Raw genomic sequence first — 19,561 nt, forward strand, 5'->3', positions numbered from 1 at the left:
GGTGATAGTCGGTGGTGGTGGATGGCGAAAAGAAACGAAAGAGGGGGGGTCAGAATCTTAGTGTTGGTGGGTGGTGGTGGTGGTGTGTTTACATCAGAGTATGGTACGATATCCCATATGATTTGCGAGAATAGGGGAAAAAAGACGAGATCTCAATCCCATCATCCTCCCGATCATCTGATGGATCTATCTGCTGTAGGATTTTCCCGCCCGAACCGAATACAAGATACTGGATATACAACACGGCGTGCGGCGCATGTTGCATACATGGATCTATACTTCCATGCATTATTACCACTTGACTTCCCCTTGGTCTGTGTACCATACTCCCTTCCCTCATGTGTGTGTGCGCATGTGTGTGTGTGACACCACGGAATCTAGTACCGCGCCTCTCTCCGTTGAAAGCGAAAGTACGCGCTGTAACTTCAGTCGGAGGTGAGAGAAAAGGATGAGAAGCAAGGACCACAAAAGCGGGTAACGGACATGCTCCTGCATGATTGTCAGAGCAAGAGAAAAGCAAACCTGCAGCTTGGGTCCGCCGCAAGGTGCAAGACCAAGATGAGCATCGTGCAACGATCTGTGTGATATGTGTATGGGTAGACATGCAGGGTGTCTCGAGCCAACACCAACACCGAGACAAGAGAAACGCAGGGGCTGGATCGATCTTCAAATCCGCCTCTGCTACCTTGCCCTGGCAGCTGGCAGCTGGCGCCGCGTGGTTGCGCAATGTGATACAAATGTCATCTTTCGGCCTTGTAGTCCAGCCATTCACAGCCAAGAAGCAGAATTCGCACTTTGCCTAGTTTGTGCTGCTCTCTCCGAACCATCGGGGGGCGAGGAAGCGTTGGGATCCGCTGGTTCGGCGCGCGCTACCTATTCCTACACCGGTACATCGTGGGTGGGTGGTACCGATGGTACCCTACACTGTAGTCGCCCATCCTACAGTTGCTATATCGGTGTCGGTAAATCAAATCTTTGCCGTCCGTCGCAGAATGTGCTGTTTGGAGAAGGCCCCTTGCATAATGGAAGCGCGGGAGCATCTAGGTGTATAATTGCCTGCGAGGTTCCTATACCATGATGGGATTTTCTCTTGGATTCGGGTCCTACTACCGCATTTTGATTAAATCTACGTCTTGTGTGGTATGCGCGGTCATCCATCTGACGAGGCTTCTGTGAGCGTATCTCCTTTGTGGCACAGTCGCTGGAATGGCATGGCGGAAGATGGCGGCTGAAGATGATGGGTTTCACAGCCGATGTGGATGTGTGCACGGGATGGATGAATGTGTTTGGAGAGTGGGTACTGCCGTCGGGCCTAAGCTTTCTTTATCTCCGCAGTCGTCTGGCTGGCCGTTTCAATGGAGCATTGGCTGGAAGGTACGACCCGACCAATTACGTCCTGCGCATCGAAATGAGGTAATTGCAGCATTGTCGCTGTTGGTATGCTGTCTCACAAGCTCACGATACCGGGTGCACGTGCTTTCAAGTTCAATTGCCCACATGCTCGAGTGTGGAGTATCTGCAAACTTGCGAAGAAATGCTTCGCTGCCGCCAGTTCCGATTCGCTGCGTATCCCCGTTAATGACAAGTATTTCTCGACCCTGCTTGGTTTGTTGGCGGCGCATATTGCCTTTATCAGCCGTAAGCGAGGCACCGCGCTTGCAGACGACGTACAGCGACGCAATCTTGGGAGCTATACCGAGTGTCACATATAGACAATATATCGTGATGACAACGAAGAAGGATCCTTCCGCGCTTGATCCACTTTACGAGAATGACCGCCGTTCGGCCCAATGCAACCGCGACCCGTCTCTTGCCTGTTCCGACCTGGCTGCATAGTAGGCCCTGTCTTTTGACAGCTGTCATTGCCACGGTTGTGATGAGAAGCGTGGTCTTGCAGACGCGGCTTATCCTGTGATCACGGCAGGGGGTTCAATTCCAGGTCCCTCAATTCGCTCCACTGCTGACTGTGAGGGGGCGGTTTCGCTGCGCCACGAGTCAGCGCCTACGCGCGCAGGAGGTAACGGGGGAAATTCGCCGGCACGCCTGAACGGCAGTTTCTTACGTGAGGTGAGGTGCGCACAAGACATCCCAGTGATCCCGCAACGGATGGCGAGTCAGACTTAATGTGAGTTTGCGCGCGAAGCGAAAGAACTGGAGTGTTTGGTTCTGGCCCGTGGTGGCTGATGCGCCAATCAAACAGTGGGATGGGTCGAGCTTCAGGGAGAGCCCGCGACTCAACTCCAAGGGGGGCTTGTGCTTGTTGGTCTGCAGCCCCAGTCGGGGCTACTCCACCCAAGGCTACGCTCTTGCGGCTAGCGTTTCGCTGGGACTGACGGAACTGGGAGGACGGTTACGATGAATGTCTGTGCATTCCCGCGGTCGATGAGGTATCGCCAAGCTGGGGAAGCGGAAATGGACATGAATGGCATCTGTATGCTGCTACTGTATCAGGAAGGAATGGATCGCGTGGGTACAATAAAGCGTCTAGAGCGTCCAGGTTCATGCATAGAAGATTGACTTGTGCAGAAAACTTGCTAAGAACTGGAGCCGTAATTCTGGGTCAGTTTCCGATGGCTACGTGGCTTCAGTTGCGACTCCGCATCGTCGGGCGGACAGTTTCCATGCGGCGTAAATGGGAAAGTTTTGCTGTTCAAACAGCCCCTTGCACATGCTATGACGTAGGCGCGCAGCCGTCTTGATGCCGTATGGTGCCGAAGTATACCCAACGGCACTTAAGCATTGCCTTCGGCAGTGCAGCCAGGATGCAAGACCGGGTACAGCAGGTTTGCATTCACGTCGCGGGCCGATTGTATACCCACATTCTCAAACAACCGTCCAGGCGTTGTGACTCGATGAGCGCGCCCGCGGCCTCGCGTCCCCAGCCAACGACGCAAACCGTTAGCACCCACCGAGAGAGTTTTGCCTGCGCTAGAGCCCAGATCTGCAATCGACACCCAGCGTTTCCCGAAGGCGCTGTGTGCTCCGAGCGATCGACGCCGACTATTTATACAAGAACGTTGCAAGGGCAGTGCGAGGTCTTTGAACCCGGTGATTCGGATGTGTTGCGGGTGCATTTCGTTCAGTTTGGTGAATTCTAAGCGACCGATTGGGTTTGCATGGTCAAATCGTGAGGCTAACAAGAAAAGATCAGCAGGCAGTCGCGTGAGATGCGTGGCGAAGCCCATCAGAACGGTATCGAAACGGTGATGATTGGCGAGGCTGATGACGCTGCTTGATGAGGTCATTGTCTATTGCTAGATCTGTGGGTGTCGAACTCTGGCTTTCCATTTGTCTCTCCCAACCAGGGACACCATGCTTACCTACTGCACAACGAAAGGCGCACCAACTGCTCACTCTCAAGGTGTGCACAATAATTGCCCATGTGATATTCCAGTTTCCGACAGTCTGATTACATAGATGCGTTCCAGCCACATCTCAGATCCACGATGATCCAGCTCAAAAATCGATATTCGAGCGCATACCGGACTCGGCCAAACTCGAGCGGCGCCGAAAGACTCCGCTGTACCGGAATGGGGAAGTTGAGCGACGAATTATGATTAGCCGCGATAGCGAGTTCAACAGCGTTGGTGATTCGGGAAGCCCCGCTCGGCAGCCGTCAGCCGTGTCACTCTATACCGTTTCTGCCGACAGCAATGTAAGGGTGTGGCTAGTCATGCAGGTAATTCGGATAGCGTGACTTGTAACAAGTCCCTCAGCTATGATTCGTTGATTCGCCAAGTATGAGGCGTTGAATGATGTCGATACGGTAGAGCTTTGCCAGATGTGAATGAGCCAGCCGTTGTACAGTTGAGGAACGAGACCATGTCAAAAAACCCGCATCCATGTGCAAGGCTGAAGGGATCGATCGTGGTACCGGAACTCTGTTTCAGCGGATCCATATTGGTTGATACTTTGGGTTTCGTACCGAACCGCTTTGACGCTCTTCGCTTGGGCGGGGCTCGTGCATCCATGTCGAGGCACGGAATGCTGGGCCCCTAATGAGAGAATAAGGTTTGTGAGTTTCGCGCTTTGGTAACAGGGTCGTTAGTGGAGACCCGACTCGTGCAGTAGTCCAACAGTTGTGAAGAGATCAAATTGGGTATAGGAGCAACATCGTCGAGTAATAGCTGGTGTGATAGGTACATGCTACCGACGCCGCGTATGGGACGCCGGCGGAGGAGGTGTGAAACGTAGATGCGAAGGCGTCCCATGCACGGTGTGATACATGGCTTCATGACGCGCAGAAGATATGAGCAGCAACATGACAAATCCCGCTCATCATGGAGCGCCGTGGTGGCATGGCAGCCATAACGCCAGAGGGAGTGGCTCTCTCGAAAACAATAACGCCAATTCTTTTCCTTTCCACCTCTTTCAGGCGGTGAGATCTTACAGTAACAAATACCAAGGATAGCACCTAAGTCAAAAGCAAGAAGAGGACCGGATGTGGGTATAGCGGAGGCTCTTCTTTTGCTGTCATGGAACACCAACCCCAATGCAAATGCGAACGTGAATCGAATGAGAACTTTCGTGTGCTGAAGCGTAATCGTGAACGAGATGGCGTAGACATTACGACCTATGCTGGAGCGGTCGGACGGACAGGTGGCGTCGAGTTGGAAGAAGGGTCGAATGTTACTACCTTCCGATACTTGGAGGCCTCGTGAGGTATCTCGGACTTTCGCTTGGCGGAAACGGGATAGGCTGGAGCATTAGGTGGCGAAGGGTCTTCTATGCTTCTGCTTCGTGACTTGGGTGGGGCTTCCGTGTCGGGCGGGCTGGTTACGGCTGCTGGACACATTTGATGCTGGCGTACCCAGTGTGCGTAGGCTTCATCAGCATACTTGGTATGGTTCTCCAGTCGTTTGATGTAGTCCTGGGTAAGTCTTGTCTGCTCGTGAATATTCTGTGCTGGTGAACTCAGACGAAACTGGTTCTCTCCGGGTAAGGGCCGCTTCCAGCGGACACCGCAGTTCTTGCATCGCTCCACTTGGGGCGTATTTTGCTGCTGAAGCTGGGCTAGATCCTCAGGAGGAGGGGGCGCAGAGCTAATAGCCAAGATGGCCTGTTCCACAGAGGGTGCGATGGTGTGCTCAGGCGATGGCTGTTCTTCGGGAGTCTCCACTGGCACAGGGACTGCCGGAAGGGGGTCTGGCCGGGGTCTCTGATTTGGCGGCATGTTTTCCGAGGTGTAGACGGTGTTGAATCTCACGTTGTAGCGTTGATGTCGCCCGCCACCGTTTGTTTGGTCTAATGTGGGAGATGGGAGTGGTCTTCTGGATCCAGATTCTGGGTTAACGTCTCGAGCCTGCTCTGGCGACCTGGACGATTCCGTAAAAGCGTGAGGGCCTGAGGATAACGATGGCGAGGGTGCTCCGTTTGGATGGCGGGTTCCTGTCTCTACGGGTACCTGATTTGAGCGGTTATCGCTCACTGGGGAGCGTGGCGAGGAAGGCGCAGCTGGATGTGAGATGGGGCGGGACGTGTTAGATTGACGACCATTACCCGCAGCAGGGTGGAAATAAGAAAAGGCCAGCACAGAGGAGGGGAGAGTAGGTTCGGATTCCTTTGAGTTTTCGAAGCGATGGGAGATGGCCGAGTCTTGGCGGACGCTGGCCGACGGATGTGGTGGTGGATGCGAAGATGCAGAGGAAGAGACAGGCGGACTGTAGGCAGCAATTGGGCCCTGGGGCAGAGAGAGAGAAAATGGTTGATGTTCGGGGCCCAGTGGTGGAATTCTGGTGTTGGTGGGGCTGGCCAGCAGGTCAGCACGCTTGCGGCAGGCTCTGTCACGGCTCGGAACTTACCTGACGTGCGGGCTCGCGTGATTGACTGCGGTGAAGGAGCTGGAATGTGAGTTTGGATGCGCAAAGTCGAGGGCAGCGAGCGTGGCCGGCGGCGTCTGCTGCGAGACAGGGCGATCTTGGGGCGTCGGCGGCGGCGGCACGTTGTCACGCGGGCGGTGCAGGACTGAGTCGGACGACGAGGTCAGCTCAGCAAAGCTGGGGAGGGTCCGCTGGGGAAAGTGGTTGGGGTCGGGCTGCGGGTGCCTGCGTGGATGCCAGTCGCTTCCCATCATGGCATTCGGGCGCTGTATTTGAGTCTGGCGGTCTGGCGACGCGGTGAGGAAGTTGTGCGTGAGGAAGAAGGGCAGGGTCGCACAAGGAGTAGGGTCTCACGGGAAGGGTGGAAAGGGTCTAGCGATGCAGCAGCTCGAGTGCAGTGCTGGGCCCGCACTGGAAGAAGCGGCTGGCGGCCCTAGTTGAGGGACAGGGCATGTCACTGGTTTGCGCGCGCTGCGGGGGAAGGCGCTGCTGCTGCACTGTGAAAGAGCGCGCTGGGGCCCACTTGAGATGGCATGCAGCGGGGACCTGATGCCGTCGACGAACCCATGCCCCCATGTCGCCCGCCCACCGCCACCCAAGACCCATGCTGGACATGGGCCTCGCACGGCGGGACGCCAGACGCGGAAGCGTGCGAAGCGCTAAGGGGCTCGGGGCTGACGGCTGGAGATCCGCTTGTGGCATGCCAATCTTGCCAGACTCGAGCGGCCGCCCGCCCCCGAGCGCACGACATGACGAGGCGCGACGAGGCGCGACGAGAACCCCCCTCGCGAGTGACCACAGTGACCACAGTGACCCTCAGTGACCTTCAGCCTGTGCTTCCATCTAGACGGTGTACTGTCCCCTGACTGGCTGTGGGAAACACCCCCGTGTCCTCAGGCTTCCGTGCTCTGTTCTGTTCCCTACGTCCTCCCGGCTGTGCGCCCACTGCGGCTAGCTGCTTACCTAGCCCGGCCCCACGTGACCGTCCCATGCCCGTCCCATATCCGTCCTCCAATCTGCCTCTCCGCCAGGGTGTCCCTTTGCTTCTTTGGACGACTGCGGCTGCAGCCGAATGAACGCAACTGTGGGCTTCCCGTCTCGGCCACCGACGCGCCGCGACAACGACGCGCAACGGGAGATGCGATGCTGCAAACACCGTGACTGCTCTGGAAACGACGCTGGAAACGCTGACGTCGCTTATTCCGGAGCACCTCTGACCTGATGACTGTGCCGCCCTCAGCCGCCCGCCCCTCCAAACCACTCCGCCAAGTGCCTCACCTCACGAGTGGCAGCACCTCAACACGCCCGCCCATGATGCCGCCATATCAGAACCTCCTCCTCGGCCTCCCAAAACCGTTAGTCGCTAGCTCTCATCTCGCCATTTGCTGTTTCGGCTAGCACTCAACGGTGCTTGTGGCGCCAGGCGGCAGGCTACAGCTGCACCCTCCTGACGCATCCAACGGCCATGTTAGTGCCCTGCAACATCTCTCGCCCCATTGCCTTCACCGATGCGACATGGGCGACTCTCAATTACCGGACCGAATAGGAATCCTCCCGCGCGCGCTTTTCCAAACAAGTCCCTATCTTGGTATCTCGACCCCCCTCTGATTGGCTCGTGACCCGCCCCTGCCTCCTGCCTGACCGATGACTACGCTCGAGGGACCTCGTCTACGAGAACGTCAAAACGCGGACATTTTCAACCAGACACTAAACGGTGTGCAAGAGCTGGAATAAAGTTAAGCTACTGTCCATCACCTTGTACGCCGAAATGACCTGATCAGTGATCAAACCTGCCTGTCGTCGTGACCTTCGGGTAGCTGCATGGCGATCCTACAGAGCTGTCGGTCTGCCACGCCGCAAAGGAAGATCCTTCTGCTCCCAGTATCAAAATAACTCTTCATGTGGGGGGCGTATTCGCCCGCTACTATACTATACTATCGTGTCTGGGCGACTCAAAATGCGGCCCCTAAACCTGCAAGCGATAATGCAAGTCTTTCACGGCCCTAGCCAGATTGACTGTGCAGCGCATTCGACAATGCGCACAGAAAGTCGTCGTCTGCTTTCCCGAGCATCGAGAGCCCTACGGGATGCCGCGAAATCACCAGCGGGCCGAGTTCCTGACTCTGTTATCTTCCTGACCAGCTTTCCCGCAAGTTTCACGAGTGTTTCCTGTCGTGGTACAAGGTCATTATCCTGAGTGTTACACCACAAGCCAAGGCACTCATCATCAGCCCAAGCCTAGGCCCGAGACGATTACTTCGCCACTATCCGATTGCTCCATCTGCAGATCGATGAATTGATGCCTTCCTTGCATTCGTCCTCTGCTTGCATAGCAGCACGTCTGTTCACGGTCGGATCCACCTGGCGGACTTAATCATCCGGCCTACCATGGTTATCACGGACGCCCGTATAGAACACGTATGTTGCTCGCATGGGCACGTCGTAGCTAGCGAGTCCATCAATGCGGTTGAGCCATGCGAGTGCTAAGCCCTAGGTTTACATTCGCACATCCCTGTCACCGGGAGTCGTTCCCCGCCTCGCCTGCATCACCAAAACGACGCTAATGATCTCTCAAAGACCGACCACGGACTTTGAAGAGACGTTGCGCCAATCAAGCTCAGACACCGCAGGGTGAATGTTTGGCTCACACCGGCAGTACAGACCCACCCTCTAGCAAACTTCCTCACGTCTGTGTGGCAAGCTTGGCCGTCAATCATTCGCTTAGGCATGTATGCGTGCCTGCACGACATCGCAGCATCGAACCTTGAGATGCACGACGCCCCCGTCCAGGTTAGCTTGAAGCAATCCGTGCGAGAGAAAGCTGAAGCCCAGGCCTATTTCTTGTAAATGAGCAACAGTCCCTGCTTTGCAAACCCTTCTGGTGCGGCTGACTCATGCATCGCATGCTCAGCAACGTGATAAGGCTGAGATGGCGCAATCGTGAGCTCGCAATAATGTACAGGTCACGCCTGTTCGTGCCTGGCGATGCCTCGCATGCGTTATCTGGCAGACAGAGCAGCTAGCCTCGTTCTCACGACTATCCATACCTCATTTGCCAGTCAGCATATTTACAGTGGATTGCCAACGCGTGCATATACGCGAACAGCACCATGCTCAGCCATAAGCAATGCGATTGGTCTGCAGTACTTTCCAAGTCCCAGCGTCCTGGGCCCCAGCCAAGTGACTGCCGACTAGTCGCTGCAGCCTTGGACCGCAAACAGTTGAAAGACTGTCACTCTATCCACCATCGGCCCTTCTTTTGGGGGACGCCCCTTTCGCTGTTCCTTTTCAAGTGATGACCCTCATGCCTCGGCTCGTTGCCGGGTGAGAAAGACGTTGAAGACATGATCACGCTGTGCCGCTTACGCGAGTATGCTGACCTCCAAGGATGATCCACGCCCTGCACTTCCCGCGCAGGAAAATTTTGGCACTCACACCGATATCCCACAGAGTGCAACGCCATCAGAACAAACGCCTCGTCACGAAGGCCTCGTCAACTCTTTCTTAACGGCGACTGCTTCACCCGGAGCATTGACCAAGCGTTTCATGGCAATTATCCTGAACTGTGGGGCACCATCCGGGCCGCATCCGTACCTTAAACCAACATCTAAACTTCATGCGAGAGGCAATGTTGCGCATCGTTCCTAGCACTGCGCAGGGCCGTGGCAAATATGAAGGGGAGATGATTCGCGGCCGGGTGTGCTGACTCGAACTTTGCCGCAGGAAGCCGACGTTCCAGATGATGGATGCACACCCAGCAGCGTGGTAGTACGATCCACGAATTATTGTGCGGACGATCGTACGGACGATAAGCATCCAAATGAGGCAGTTGTCGTAAAAATGAACTCGCTGATGGAGAGGACTAACACCGTTCAGTATATGGGTTTTGCTTTTCCACTGACTGGAGCCGGCGTGCACAGCCGCTCGTCCCGAAAGAGTCAAGGTACGGGTAGCTACAGTGCTTCTTCATGCACGACATTCTGATCGGTAGGAAGAAAAGCAAGCGCGCCTTTGTGTGCAGCCATCCGACAGCCTCTTCCTCAGCGAACAATGGCGCAATTGAACCCTTTTCTTTGAGAACCGAAGAGGCTGATAACGCCAGAGGATTCCAGAAGAAGCAATAAACTTTGTGTAGGCTATTGGCACTACAGCGCCAGAAGGCAAATCTAACCGACCCCTAGAACGAGAATGCCGTATGTCGAGATGGGCCTGCGACTACCGCAAAATCACTTCTCTCTATACTCAATACTGCGCAGGATGAGCGCTTACAGCAAGGTTTTGCCGGGAAGACCTTGTCTACACGACACACAATCTACCCACCTGACCTCCCTTTGATGCGGCCACTTCATTCAAGGAAAAAAACCGAGTACCCTGGAGCCTACGTTGACGTTGGGTCACCTACTTTGCGTGTCTCCATTTTGAGTCAGGCTGTAGTAGACCTGTCCAATGCCTTTCTTGCATGAGGTAACGCGGCGCATCTCCTCTTCCAAGTGCTGGATTCGGTTTCGCATCCATTCCATTTCGCCGTGATTCGCCTCGACCTCCTGCTCGTGCAGCCGTTTCAGAAATAGACAGTCTTGGTTTCGGCTCTCTGCAACCGACAGGAGACGGTGGAACTCTTGTTGCATGGCCCTAGTGTCGCAATTCGTGGCGGCCGTCAGGAAGCGCCCGTGGATGCCGTCCTGTGACATGCTGGTGGCTGGTGCGATGACGCTTGTGGATGATGGCTGCGAGGGAGTGGTCTGTTGGGGCGTGGTGGTGGCGTGCCTGCGGAGAGCGACTTGGTAACAGCGCATCAGTGGGTCGTTCGGATCGTAGGATGCGAAGTGATTGGCCATTGGTTGTATTTGATGGGACATTCTCGGCTCTGTTTGGCTGGGGGAGTTGTTGTTGAGGCTGTGTGGTTTAGCAGCGATGTCGCGATGGGGCTAGTAGGAGTGAGATTTGATGTAGGGTGGAGGGAGTGAATTCCGCCATCTGATGCGCAGCGGCAGCACTGTGTACCCTTGGCAGTCACGATTGCTCGCTTTGCTCTTTGCAGCTCATACCTTCATCAGTAATAGTCTGGCTACTTTCACAGCTGCTGCCTTATCAGAATGTCAGCGATGATCCCTACATGTGCCATCTGAACTCGCCACCACCATTTGTTTCTATCGCAATCCCATTCTGTCAGGGTCTTCGGTGCCTCTCGACGAGAAACGCAATAAGCTGACATGCTAACCGCGAGCACAGTGGCGACTTGCTATCTTCGAGGGCCCGTCCACTGTCACCCAAGCTCACTATCATCAGCGTAATCGCCATAGCAGCGTAAATCGCATTCCAGACTTCTACAACATCGCATACAACCCCACCGCAACGCGCCCCTTCATTCGAGCAGTCTCCTCTTCCTCCTCCCTACACATCCTGCACGAATACGGACACACATCCTGTAACCCACATAACAACAAGTCCTGTTGAACCACCCCAAAAAGACGTACACATCATCGTAGCGATCAGTACTCCCGCCAGATCCAGCGCTCTGTGCTCTGCTAAGCATGAGTTATCGATCAAATACACCGCCTCGTCTTCGCTTCAGGATATCGTAGCTGGTACTAGGGAAAGGCTTGATGGCATAGCGGACTGTGCATACACATGCTCGGCACGCCGGTCATAGGAGCGAGGTCGTAGTCCAGGACTTAACTCTGTGAGACTCGGCGTTATGGATTGATGTACTACTTTGTGAGCTATTTGGGGGTGATGTAGGTTATTGGTCTTTGCTGTTCAGCACTTGACTTGTAGGTCCGGGGAAGTATTTTCGTGTCATGGATAAGATCGAGACAACTGTAAGAGATGATTGTGGTGAAGACTTCGAGACATGGCGGGGTTGTGACGATGGTTCTTCTGGAGATGCTTGTCTGCTCGACTCGCGGGGGCGATGAACGACAGGCTTGAAGATGGGTATTGAGAGCCGCTTCTTAGGGTTTTCTGGTAGGGAAGAATATATACATCGATTAGTTTGTGTGCTATAAGAGTTCGCGTGGCTATTAAGACTATCCTAGTTGTTGATGAGGGAGTCGACATAGTCGTGAATGCGGAGTTCGGGGACGTGAGTAGTGTTCCTTCGCCGCTGAACACAACGGGCATGAGAAACATCTGGAGGTCTTCCTCGTCCCTTCGACATGTATATAGTTCACCCTAGAACAGGCCCACGAGGTAGCGTGCCACCGCTATAATCCCTCGGCGGTGCCTGCTAGAATGCCCTCTAGGAGGTTACATATAGGCGTTAAACCAATATTAATCAACCCAGTAGTGTTCCTTTAGATTACTTATTATATTGCTGTCTTCTCTTCGTCTGTTCTTGTTTCTGCTAGTTGTGCCGAGTGTTATCTAGTTTCACATCTCTGTTAGTCTGTTCTCTTAGTGCTTCAATCGGTGTCTCCGCGACAGTAATCTGAAGCCAGGATTGGTCGTGCTCGGTGAATGGAGCTTATGGCCTAGGAAAACCGTGTGAACGAATAAAAGTAAACGTGATGGTAAGTCCATGAGGACATTATCTCAGCCAATACAGGTCCCTATGTTCGGAGTTTTCCTGCGAACCATGGTAGAGAGATAGCTGAAGCCAAGGTCGACAACGAATTCAGCACACACAAGATTCGATCTTCAACTTTTACCATCTTACGCCTCAATGTCCCTCCCTCTGCTACTTACAACTACATCCACCGAGATGTCCGAACCCTCTTTCCGATTCCTGGACCTTCCACCAGAGTTGCGATGTATGGTCTACGAGCAGCTCGAAACGACAACGAAGCATTACACACTCGCCGACATGCCGGACCCATCTTCCACAATCACACTCGTCTGCAAAAGGTTGCCCGTCCAAATACTGGCGACATCCAAGTTGATCAATACCGAAGCCATGACAATCTTCCGGCCCAGAATGCTGCAACTGAAGGCGCAACCAATGCGCTTCTGTATCAGTGTGAACCCCAGTAAACCTCTGTCCGTCTTGCGTCGTTCGCTCTCGCGCTGCTTCCGATACAATCCTCGTCCCGATGGCTCAACACCATTAAGCGAGGCGGCTGAAGCTTTCATCGACCGCTGTGTTAAAACCCGTCGCCTAGCAAGCAGCTGCCGCCATGTTGAGATAATGGTCACCGACAAGGACGCGCCAAGTCTCACACAGTTCATATGCTTGTTATACCTCAGCAGCAAGTTCGCAAGGCGATACCACTTGGAAATCACTCTGCTACGCAAGGAGCTAGCAACCGGAATAAATTATGCCAATTGGTGTGCATCGACAAGTCTTGGGCGTTATTTGTCGATGGACAAGAGGGTGCATCTGCATCTCGCAGATGAGCCAGATGCTGAGCGATGGAGGAGGGATTGGGAAGAGACGACAAGTGTGCCGGAGGTATGAAGAGTACAGAAGTGTGTGTTTGACCGAGGCTGAATGTCATCGAGATCTCTTGTTCGAATACGAATGGGAATTGCGCGAGGATCTAGGAAGCCTTCCTCGTGGTTGCAGTCAAGGGAATAACAGGGAGCATAGCCGGTACGCTGGGATGCTGAAATCTTGCTGGGAACGTCAGTCGTACGTGAACATACTCACAGGACGTTTGGAGCGATGAATGTAGTACATCTGATTGTGTGGCATCAATAGAATAATGCGACGCTGAGAGAACCCCCAGGTTGCGATGGAGTGTGATGCAGCGTTCTTGGGGTTGAGCGGAAGTCATCCGACAAGCTCGTATTCAAGACATGCATAATCGTATGCGGTGCGATGTCGTTGCAGCTACGTTGTGGTTACTTGCAGCAATCCTGCAGGGACTCTTTGTCCTTCTGAGCTCAAATGACGCCGTCGCGTGTCCACTTTTGCCCTCGACCTTGCAACACCATCTGTTGATTTCTTCTTCCCCAGTCGTTCGCCATGACCTTGGTATGCTGTCTAGAGGCAGCAGGGCCGATTTGGAGCCGTCGCCTGACTTACCTCGCATGGCTGGTTTAGGTTTGACAGGTCGCGCTCCCCCTCAACCGAGGTCACGCGCATCGATCATGATGCTAGTCAGGCACACCGTCCGAGCTTCCTTTCCCCGGACGTGCTTAAGATGAATGACGCCGTCCGTGTCTGACCGCGCCGGGCAATGCCACGACATCCCTCGAGGGCCTACACGAGAGGAATTACCTGACATCGTCTTGTTTCATTACTCAAGCTATGACGAAAGCTCGCTACGACTTCAAGACGCGCCCGGTCGCGCACCCGGACGCTATTGTCGCAGGCGACAAGTACCGCTTTACCATCCTCACAGATGGCTTGCTCCGCTTCGAGTGGGCCGAGGATGGACGATTCGAAGACCGCGCGAGCACCTTTGCCATCAACCGCAAGCTAGCTGTGCCCGACTTCTATGTCTGGGACCGCGGCCACGGCATCGAGATCGTAACGAAGCGCTTCCACGTTGTGTACGACAAGAAGAAGTTTAGCGCCGATGGCTTCAAGATCCACCTCAAGGGCGACGCGACGGGCACATGGACATACGGACAACAAGTCTCCAACTTGGGCGGAACAACCCGTACACTAGACGGTGTGAACGGCAGGGCCAACCTAGGTCCTGGTGTGCTGTCGAGAGAGGGCATGGCTCCTTTGGATGACACCAAGTCCATGCTCTTCGAAGACAATGGGTGGATTGCTGGACGCAGGGGTGGCGACAGGACCGATCAGTACATCTTCATGTATGGTCGCGACTACCGCGAAGCCATGCGTGCATACTACGCTGTCTCAGGAAGCCAGCCTCTCCTTCCCCGATACGCCATGGGCAACTGGTGGAGTCGGTACCACGCATACGACGAGAAGGAATATCTCGAATTGCACGATCATTTCGACCGCGACGATGTACCCATGAACGTGGCGGTTGTGGATATGGACTGGCATCTCGTATGGGATCTGCCTGGCGGTGTCAATGGCTGGACCGGATACACATGGAACAAGAAACTGTTCCCTGACCCGGACGCTTTCATGAAGAAGCTGCATGATCGTGGCATGAGGCTGACGCTTAACCTCCATCCAGCGGACGGATTCAGGCCTCACGAAGAGCAGTACCCTGAAGTCGCCAAATATCTTGGTATCGACCCGCAGTCTAAACAGACGATTCCTTTCGACTGCACGGATAAGAAGTTCATGGACGCATACTTCGACATCGTACACCACGAGCACGAAGAGCGAGGCGTAGACTTCTGGTGGGTGGACTGGCAGCAGGGCAATACATCCAAGATCCCTGGAGTAGACCCTCTCTGGGTGCTCAACCACTTCCACTTCCTCGACAATGGCCGTGGGTCCCAGCGTCCCTTGATCCTCTCTCGATTCGGTGGCCCAGGAGCACAGCGCTACCAGATCGGCTTTTCTGGCGATGCTATCATCACCTGGGACAGCCTGCACTTCCAGCCCGAGTTCACAGCTACCGCATCGAACATCGGGTACGGCTGGTGGAGCAACGACATTGGTGGTCATACGCATGGCTACAAGAACGACGAGCTTTATACTCGCTGGGTACAACTTGGCTGCTGGTCGCCCATTCTGCGTCTTCATTCAGACAACAACCCTTTCAACACGCGCGAGCCCTGGCGGTTCAACGAAGAGGCGTGTACTATCGTCGAAGACACACTTCGTTTCCGCCACCGTCTCATCCCATACTTGTACACGATGAATGCGAGAAGCGCCTCTGATGACGAACCACTCGTTCAACCAATGTACTGGGATTACCCAGAGTCTGACGAAGCATACAACGTGCCCAACCAGTTCCGCTTCGGTTCAGAGATGATCGTGGCACCTATCACTCAGCCCCGCGACGGGACTACGCATCTCGGCGCAGAGAAGCTCTGGCTCCCCGAAGGCCGCTACGTCGACATCTTCACCGGCATCGTATACAACCGCGCCGGCGAGCTCACCGTCCACCGCCCCCTAAACTTCGTCCCCGTCTTCGCAAAAGAAGGATCCATAATCCCGCTCGATGCAGCCTACCGTCCCAAATCCGGTTCTCCAAACCCAGAAGGTCTTGAGATCTTGCTAGCCGTAGGCGCCGACGGTTCCTTCACTCTAATCGAAGACGACGGCACCGGCCACCTCGTCGACGACGGTGGTTTCTCAATCATCTCGGACGAGGGCTACGAGGAATCCGCCGACGACACCGTGCGCTTCGCACACACACCCATCACGTACAAACAATCCACCGGCGTCATCAAGATTGGTCCTACAACACCTGAAAACCCCGCCATCCCCAAGAACAGGTCTTGGAAGATCCGCCTACTTGCTCATACGCTTAAGAAGGGCGCTGAAATACGCTGCGTCACCACCTCCCCCAGCACAAAGAAACATGCAAAAACCCTTTCACACAAGATCACCCAGGAAAGCAACGGTACGCTTATCACGCTCGATGCAGTGCCGACTTCGCATACCATCCACATCGAATTACTCTCTTCATCTTCTCATTCTTCGGGTTCTTCGTCGTCGTCAGGCCCGCAACTCGATGTTATCGACCCGAACCCCAAGCTTTGGGATATCATCGATAAAGCATGGATCGAACTGGATAAGAAGTGGGATTACTGGAACTGCGTCAACAATGGGGAACCGGTGTTGAACAAAGTGAGGGCGCTGCAGGGCAGGGGTATGAACCAGGCGTTGTTGGATGCGATGTTGGAGTTGTTGCTTGCGGATGAGAGGTATGCTGGTGAGGAGAAGGATGGGTGGTGAGATGGTAGTTGGGTAGTATAGTTTAGCGTGCATAGTCGTTTCTCTACACCGTACATGCTGATAAAATTGAATGACCGTCCTGCAGTGAATCTGTTGCAGGACGGTCATTCAATTTTATCAGCATGTACGGTGTAGAGGAACGACGTAAATGCTTTCTTACGCAGGATATGTTCCTATACACATATTTGTACATAGCCTTCGGAATCCATGACTCTTCCGCGCAATACTGCCGCTGCCTTCCATCGTCCAATGTACCCAGCTTCTTACGGCCTCATCTCAACCTTCCCCTCATGCCCCTTCATCGCCTCCTTGAACCCATCCCTCTGCAGAATCTCCGCCACCTTATCCATAACCTTGCCCTCCCTCCTCCTACTATAATCACCCTCCTTCATCTCATACCCAGCCCTCGTCGCATCCTCCAAACTCTCATACTCCCAGATATTCGCCTTCATACCCACACCATGGTACTGATGTTTCTGCAGGAAAGCCAACCAAGCCTTCACCACATCCGGGTGCCCGTCTTGGATCTGGATCAACCGCCGCATGGTAATGCGCTCGAAGTTCTCTTGCGACTTCTTGAAGATGAAGTTGGAGCGTGGGACTGTCCAGCGTTCGGTTATGCGGGGGAGGGGGATGGGGCCGCGGGCGCAGAGACCCATGTAGTAGGCTGCGCGTACGGCGAAGTCGGCGAAGAGGAGGAGGTTGCGGATGTTGTAGGTGCGTAGTTGGAGGTCGCAGGTGGGCACGCCGTGTTCGGGCGTGCGGCGCAGGGGCCGCATGTGTACGGCCCGGACATTGATGGGGGTGCGGAGGGCTTCGAGGGCTTCGGCGGTTTTGGCGTCGAGGGGGGGTTGGTCGGTGGGGAGGGTGATGTTGTGTTCCCTGGTGTTGTTGTTAGAGGACTGCGGGTTGGGAATTGAAGAACTAGAGAGGGAGACTTACTTTGCCAGTTTGATAGGCTCCAGACCAGCGCGTTTGTACACTTTGAGGAGACCCAAGTGGTCAGGTGTGTTTTGTAGTTCTTTCCACCTCTGCGCTGCCTCTTCGCGTGTCTTGGGCTCCCATTCTTCCTGACGTTGGTTGACTTTCTGTTGACTTGCGTATAGACTAGTGGATTGTCAGCACCTTCTTCTTCTTTTTCCGTTCCTGTATCTTCGGCATATCGTACGTCTTGTATTCCTCCCGACTGATACCAAGATCCTCCAACCGCTGGTCGAGTGGCATGGTACTGTTCTCCAGCTCCAGCTTCAATCGACCCATAAGCTTGGCATCTCTGTCTTCTCTCGAGTCCCTGTCATTGCTCTCCTCTGATCGTGAGCTCTTCGCCCGCGAGAAAGTCTGTGTGTGTGGTCGGGGGGCGTGTGTAATCTGTACCGCACATTAGCAATTGATGGACTCGCACAAGCAGTTCAATTGAAGTAGAAATACCTTTGCCCTCTTCGCCGGCCCCAAGAAGGAGCGCATACATCGTGGCGCTGCCATGCTTGATATCGTCGCACTCGCCCACGTCCAACATCGAACTTCTTCCAGAGAGCCGATGGCGCTAGTCGCGATTGCAGCTAGAGTCTTGGCGGTATCGGAATTGGCCGCGCCTTCCCTCTGCACCCTAGTCGTACCGTCTCAAATTGTCACATGTACAAGATAACTTGTTCCTCTTGATACTAGATCGAACCTCTGCGATTCCTCGTTTTTCAACTGTTCTTGAAGAAGCACCTAACAATCAAAATGGAAACAGTTTCAGATATGGCTGCGGCACCGAACGCCTATGCCCGCGCTATGCAAACGGCTATGTACGTGCGCCAGCAGCTGCCAGAGGCTCTGCAGTATCCCAAGGTAGCCATTGTGTGCGGCTCTGGACTGGGTGGATTGGCCGACACGATCGAGGCGGAACCGAAAGTCGAACTGGCTTATGGCACGATCCCAAACTTTCCCAAGAGTACTGGTAAGTGCTGATATGGAAGCATCATTTCGCTGCAGAGTTGATCTTGCGGATTGCACAGGATGCGGGGTACTGACACCTTTGTTTAGTTGTGGGACATGCTGGAAAGTTTGTGTTCGGTCAGATTGGGCCTCAGAAGACGCCTGTAGCGCTTCTCGTTGGACGGGCACAGTGAGTCACGGAGAAATCAGAGGCTCTGTTGCAAAGATGATGGTATTAATGGATGCAGTTTCTATGAAGGACACTCGATGGACCTTGTCACATTCGCTACTCGAGTGTGCAAATTGCTTGGTGTCGAGACTATGATCGGTATGTCAAAAGAGCAGATGATCAAAGTCAACTGGCTAACCGTGGATGAAGTCACAAACGCAGCCGGTGGTCTCAACCAGACTTACCGCGTAGGAGACATCGTATGCTTGAACGACGTAGGTCAACCCTTTTCAAGACGTCGAGCTCAATCTGACTCTGCTTAGCATCTCAATATGGCTGGACTGGTGGGCATCCATCCTCTGCGCGGACCCAATATCGAGGAGTTTGGCACGCGGTTCCCACCTCTGTCAGATGCGTACGACCTCGACTTGAGGGTGCGGACGCACAAGGCCTGGGCAAAACTAGGACTGGATAAACAGGAGCGACGGCTACACGAGGGTGTGTACGCGTTTGTGGCAGGACCAACGTATGTCATTCAAGTCCTTCTCCTCCCTCTACTTCGCTATGGCATCAAACATATGCTGACCGTGTTCAAGTTACGAAACTCGTGCAGAATGCCGAATGCTCAGCACGCTAGGAGCTGATGTGGTGGGTATGTCCACTGTACCGGAGATTATCGTGGCCAGACATGCCGGAATGCGTATTCTTGCATTCAGTCTAGTTACCAACGTGGCTGTCCTCGAGGCAGGCGCCCGTGGTAATGATGCGGAGATCCAGACCATGAACAGGGCGCAACTGACTGAACATTTGAGCCAAGGCAAGGCAAACCACGAGGAGGTACTGGAGGCCGGGCGGGAGGCAGCCAAGGACATGCAAGCCCTGGTCAAGCAGATCTTATCCGATCTTCACGGCCAATGATCAAGGGCTGTGGTT

General features: G+C 54.3%; 5 protein-coding genes across 5 annotated transcripts; 2 read left to right on the top strand and 3 right to left on the bottom strand.

Annotated features, from left to right (window-relative positions):
* Positions 1-4,573: 4,573 nt before the first annotated feature.
* Positions 4,574-5,173, bottom strand: J4E78_003803 (uncharacterized protein; the record flags this gene model as incomplete). Its single annotated transcript, XM_049364439.1, has 1 exon — positions 4,574-5,173. One exon carries the CDS (start codon positions 5,171-5,173, stop codon positions 4,574-4,576), a length of 600 nt encoding a protein of 199 aa, XP_049223517.1.
* Positions 5,174-10,213: 5,040 nt separating this feature from the next.
* On the bottom strand, positions 10,214-10,657 carry J4E78_003804 (uncharacterized protein; the record flags this gene model as incomplete). The annotated part of the gene is made up of 1 exon (XM_049364440.1): positions 10,214-10,657. One exon carries the CDS (start codon positions 10,655-10,657, stop codon positions 10,214-10,216), a length of 444 nt encoding a protein of 147 aa, XP_049223518.1.
* A 3,353-nt stretch (positions 10,658-14,010) lies between these two features.
* J4E78_003805 (uncharacterized protein) lies at positions 14,011-16,539 on the top strand (the record flags this gene model as incomplete). Its single annotated transcript, XM_049364441.1, has 1 exon — positions 14,011-16,539. The coding sequence occupies one exon, from the start codon at positions 14,011-14,013 to the stop codon at positions 16,537-16,539; it is 2,529 nt and encodes an 842-aa protein (XP_049223519.1).
* Positions 16,540-16,802: 263 nt separating this feature from the next.
* Positions 16,803-18,021, bottom strand: J4E78_003806 (uncharacterized protein; the record flags this gene model as incomplete). The annotated part of the gene is made up of 4 exons (XM_049364442.1): positions 16,803-17,421; positions 17,482-17,646; positions 17,708-17,907; positions 17,968-18,021. 4 exons carry the CDS (start codon positions 18,019-18,021, stop codon positions 16,803-16,805), a joined length of 1,038 nt encoding a protein of 345 aa, XP_049223520.1.
* A 243-nt stretch (positions 18,022-18,264) lies between these two features.
* J4E78_003807 (uncharacterized protein) lies at positions 18,265-19,546 on the top strand (the record flags this gene model as incomplete). The annotated part of the gene is made up of 6 exons (XM_049364443.1): positions 18,265-18,481; positions 18,568-18,649; positions 18,708-18,787; positions 18,839-18,903; positions 18,952-19,154; positions 19,225-19,546. The coding sequence occupies 6 exons, from the start codon at positions 18,265-18,267 to the stop codon at positions 19,544-19,546; spliced, it is 969 nt and encodes a 322-aa protein (XP_049223521.1).
* Between the last annotated feature and the right edge of the window lie 15 nt (positions 19,547-19,561).

This window comes from Alternaria triticimaculans (assembly GCF_023758025.1).
Source record: "Alternaria triticimaculans strain BMP 0046 chromosome Unknown scaffold_4, whole genome shotgun sequence".
NCBI classification, from domain to species: Eukaryota; Fungi; Ascomycota; class Dothideomycetes; order Pleosporales; family Pleosporaceae; genus Alternaria; species Alternaria triticimaculans.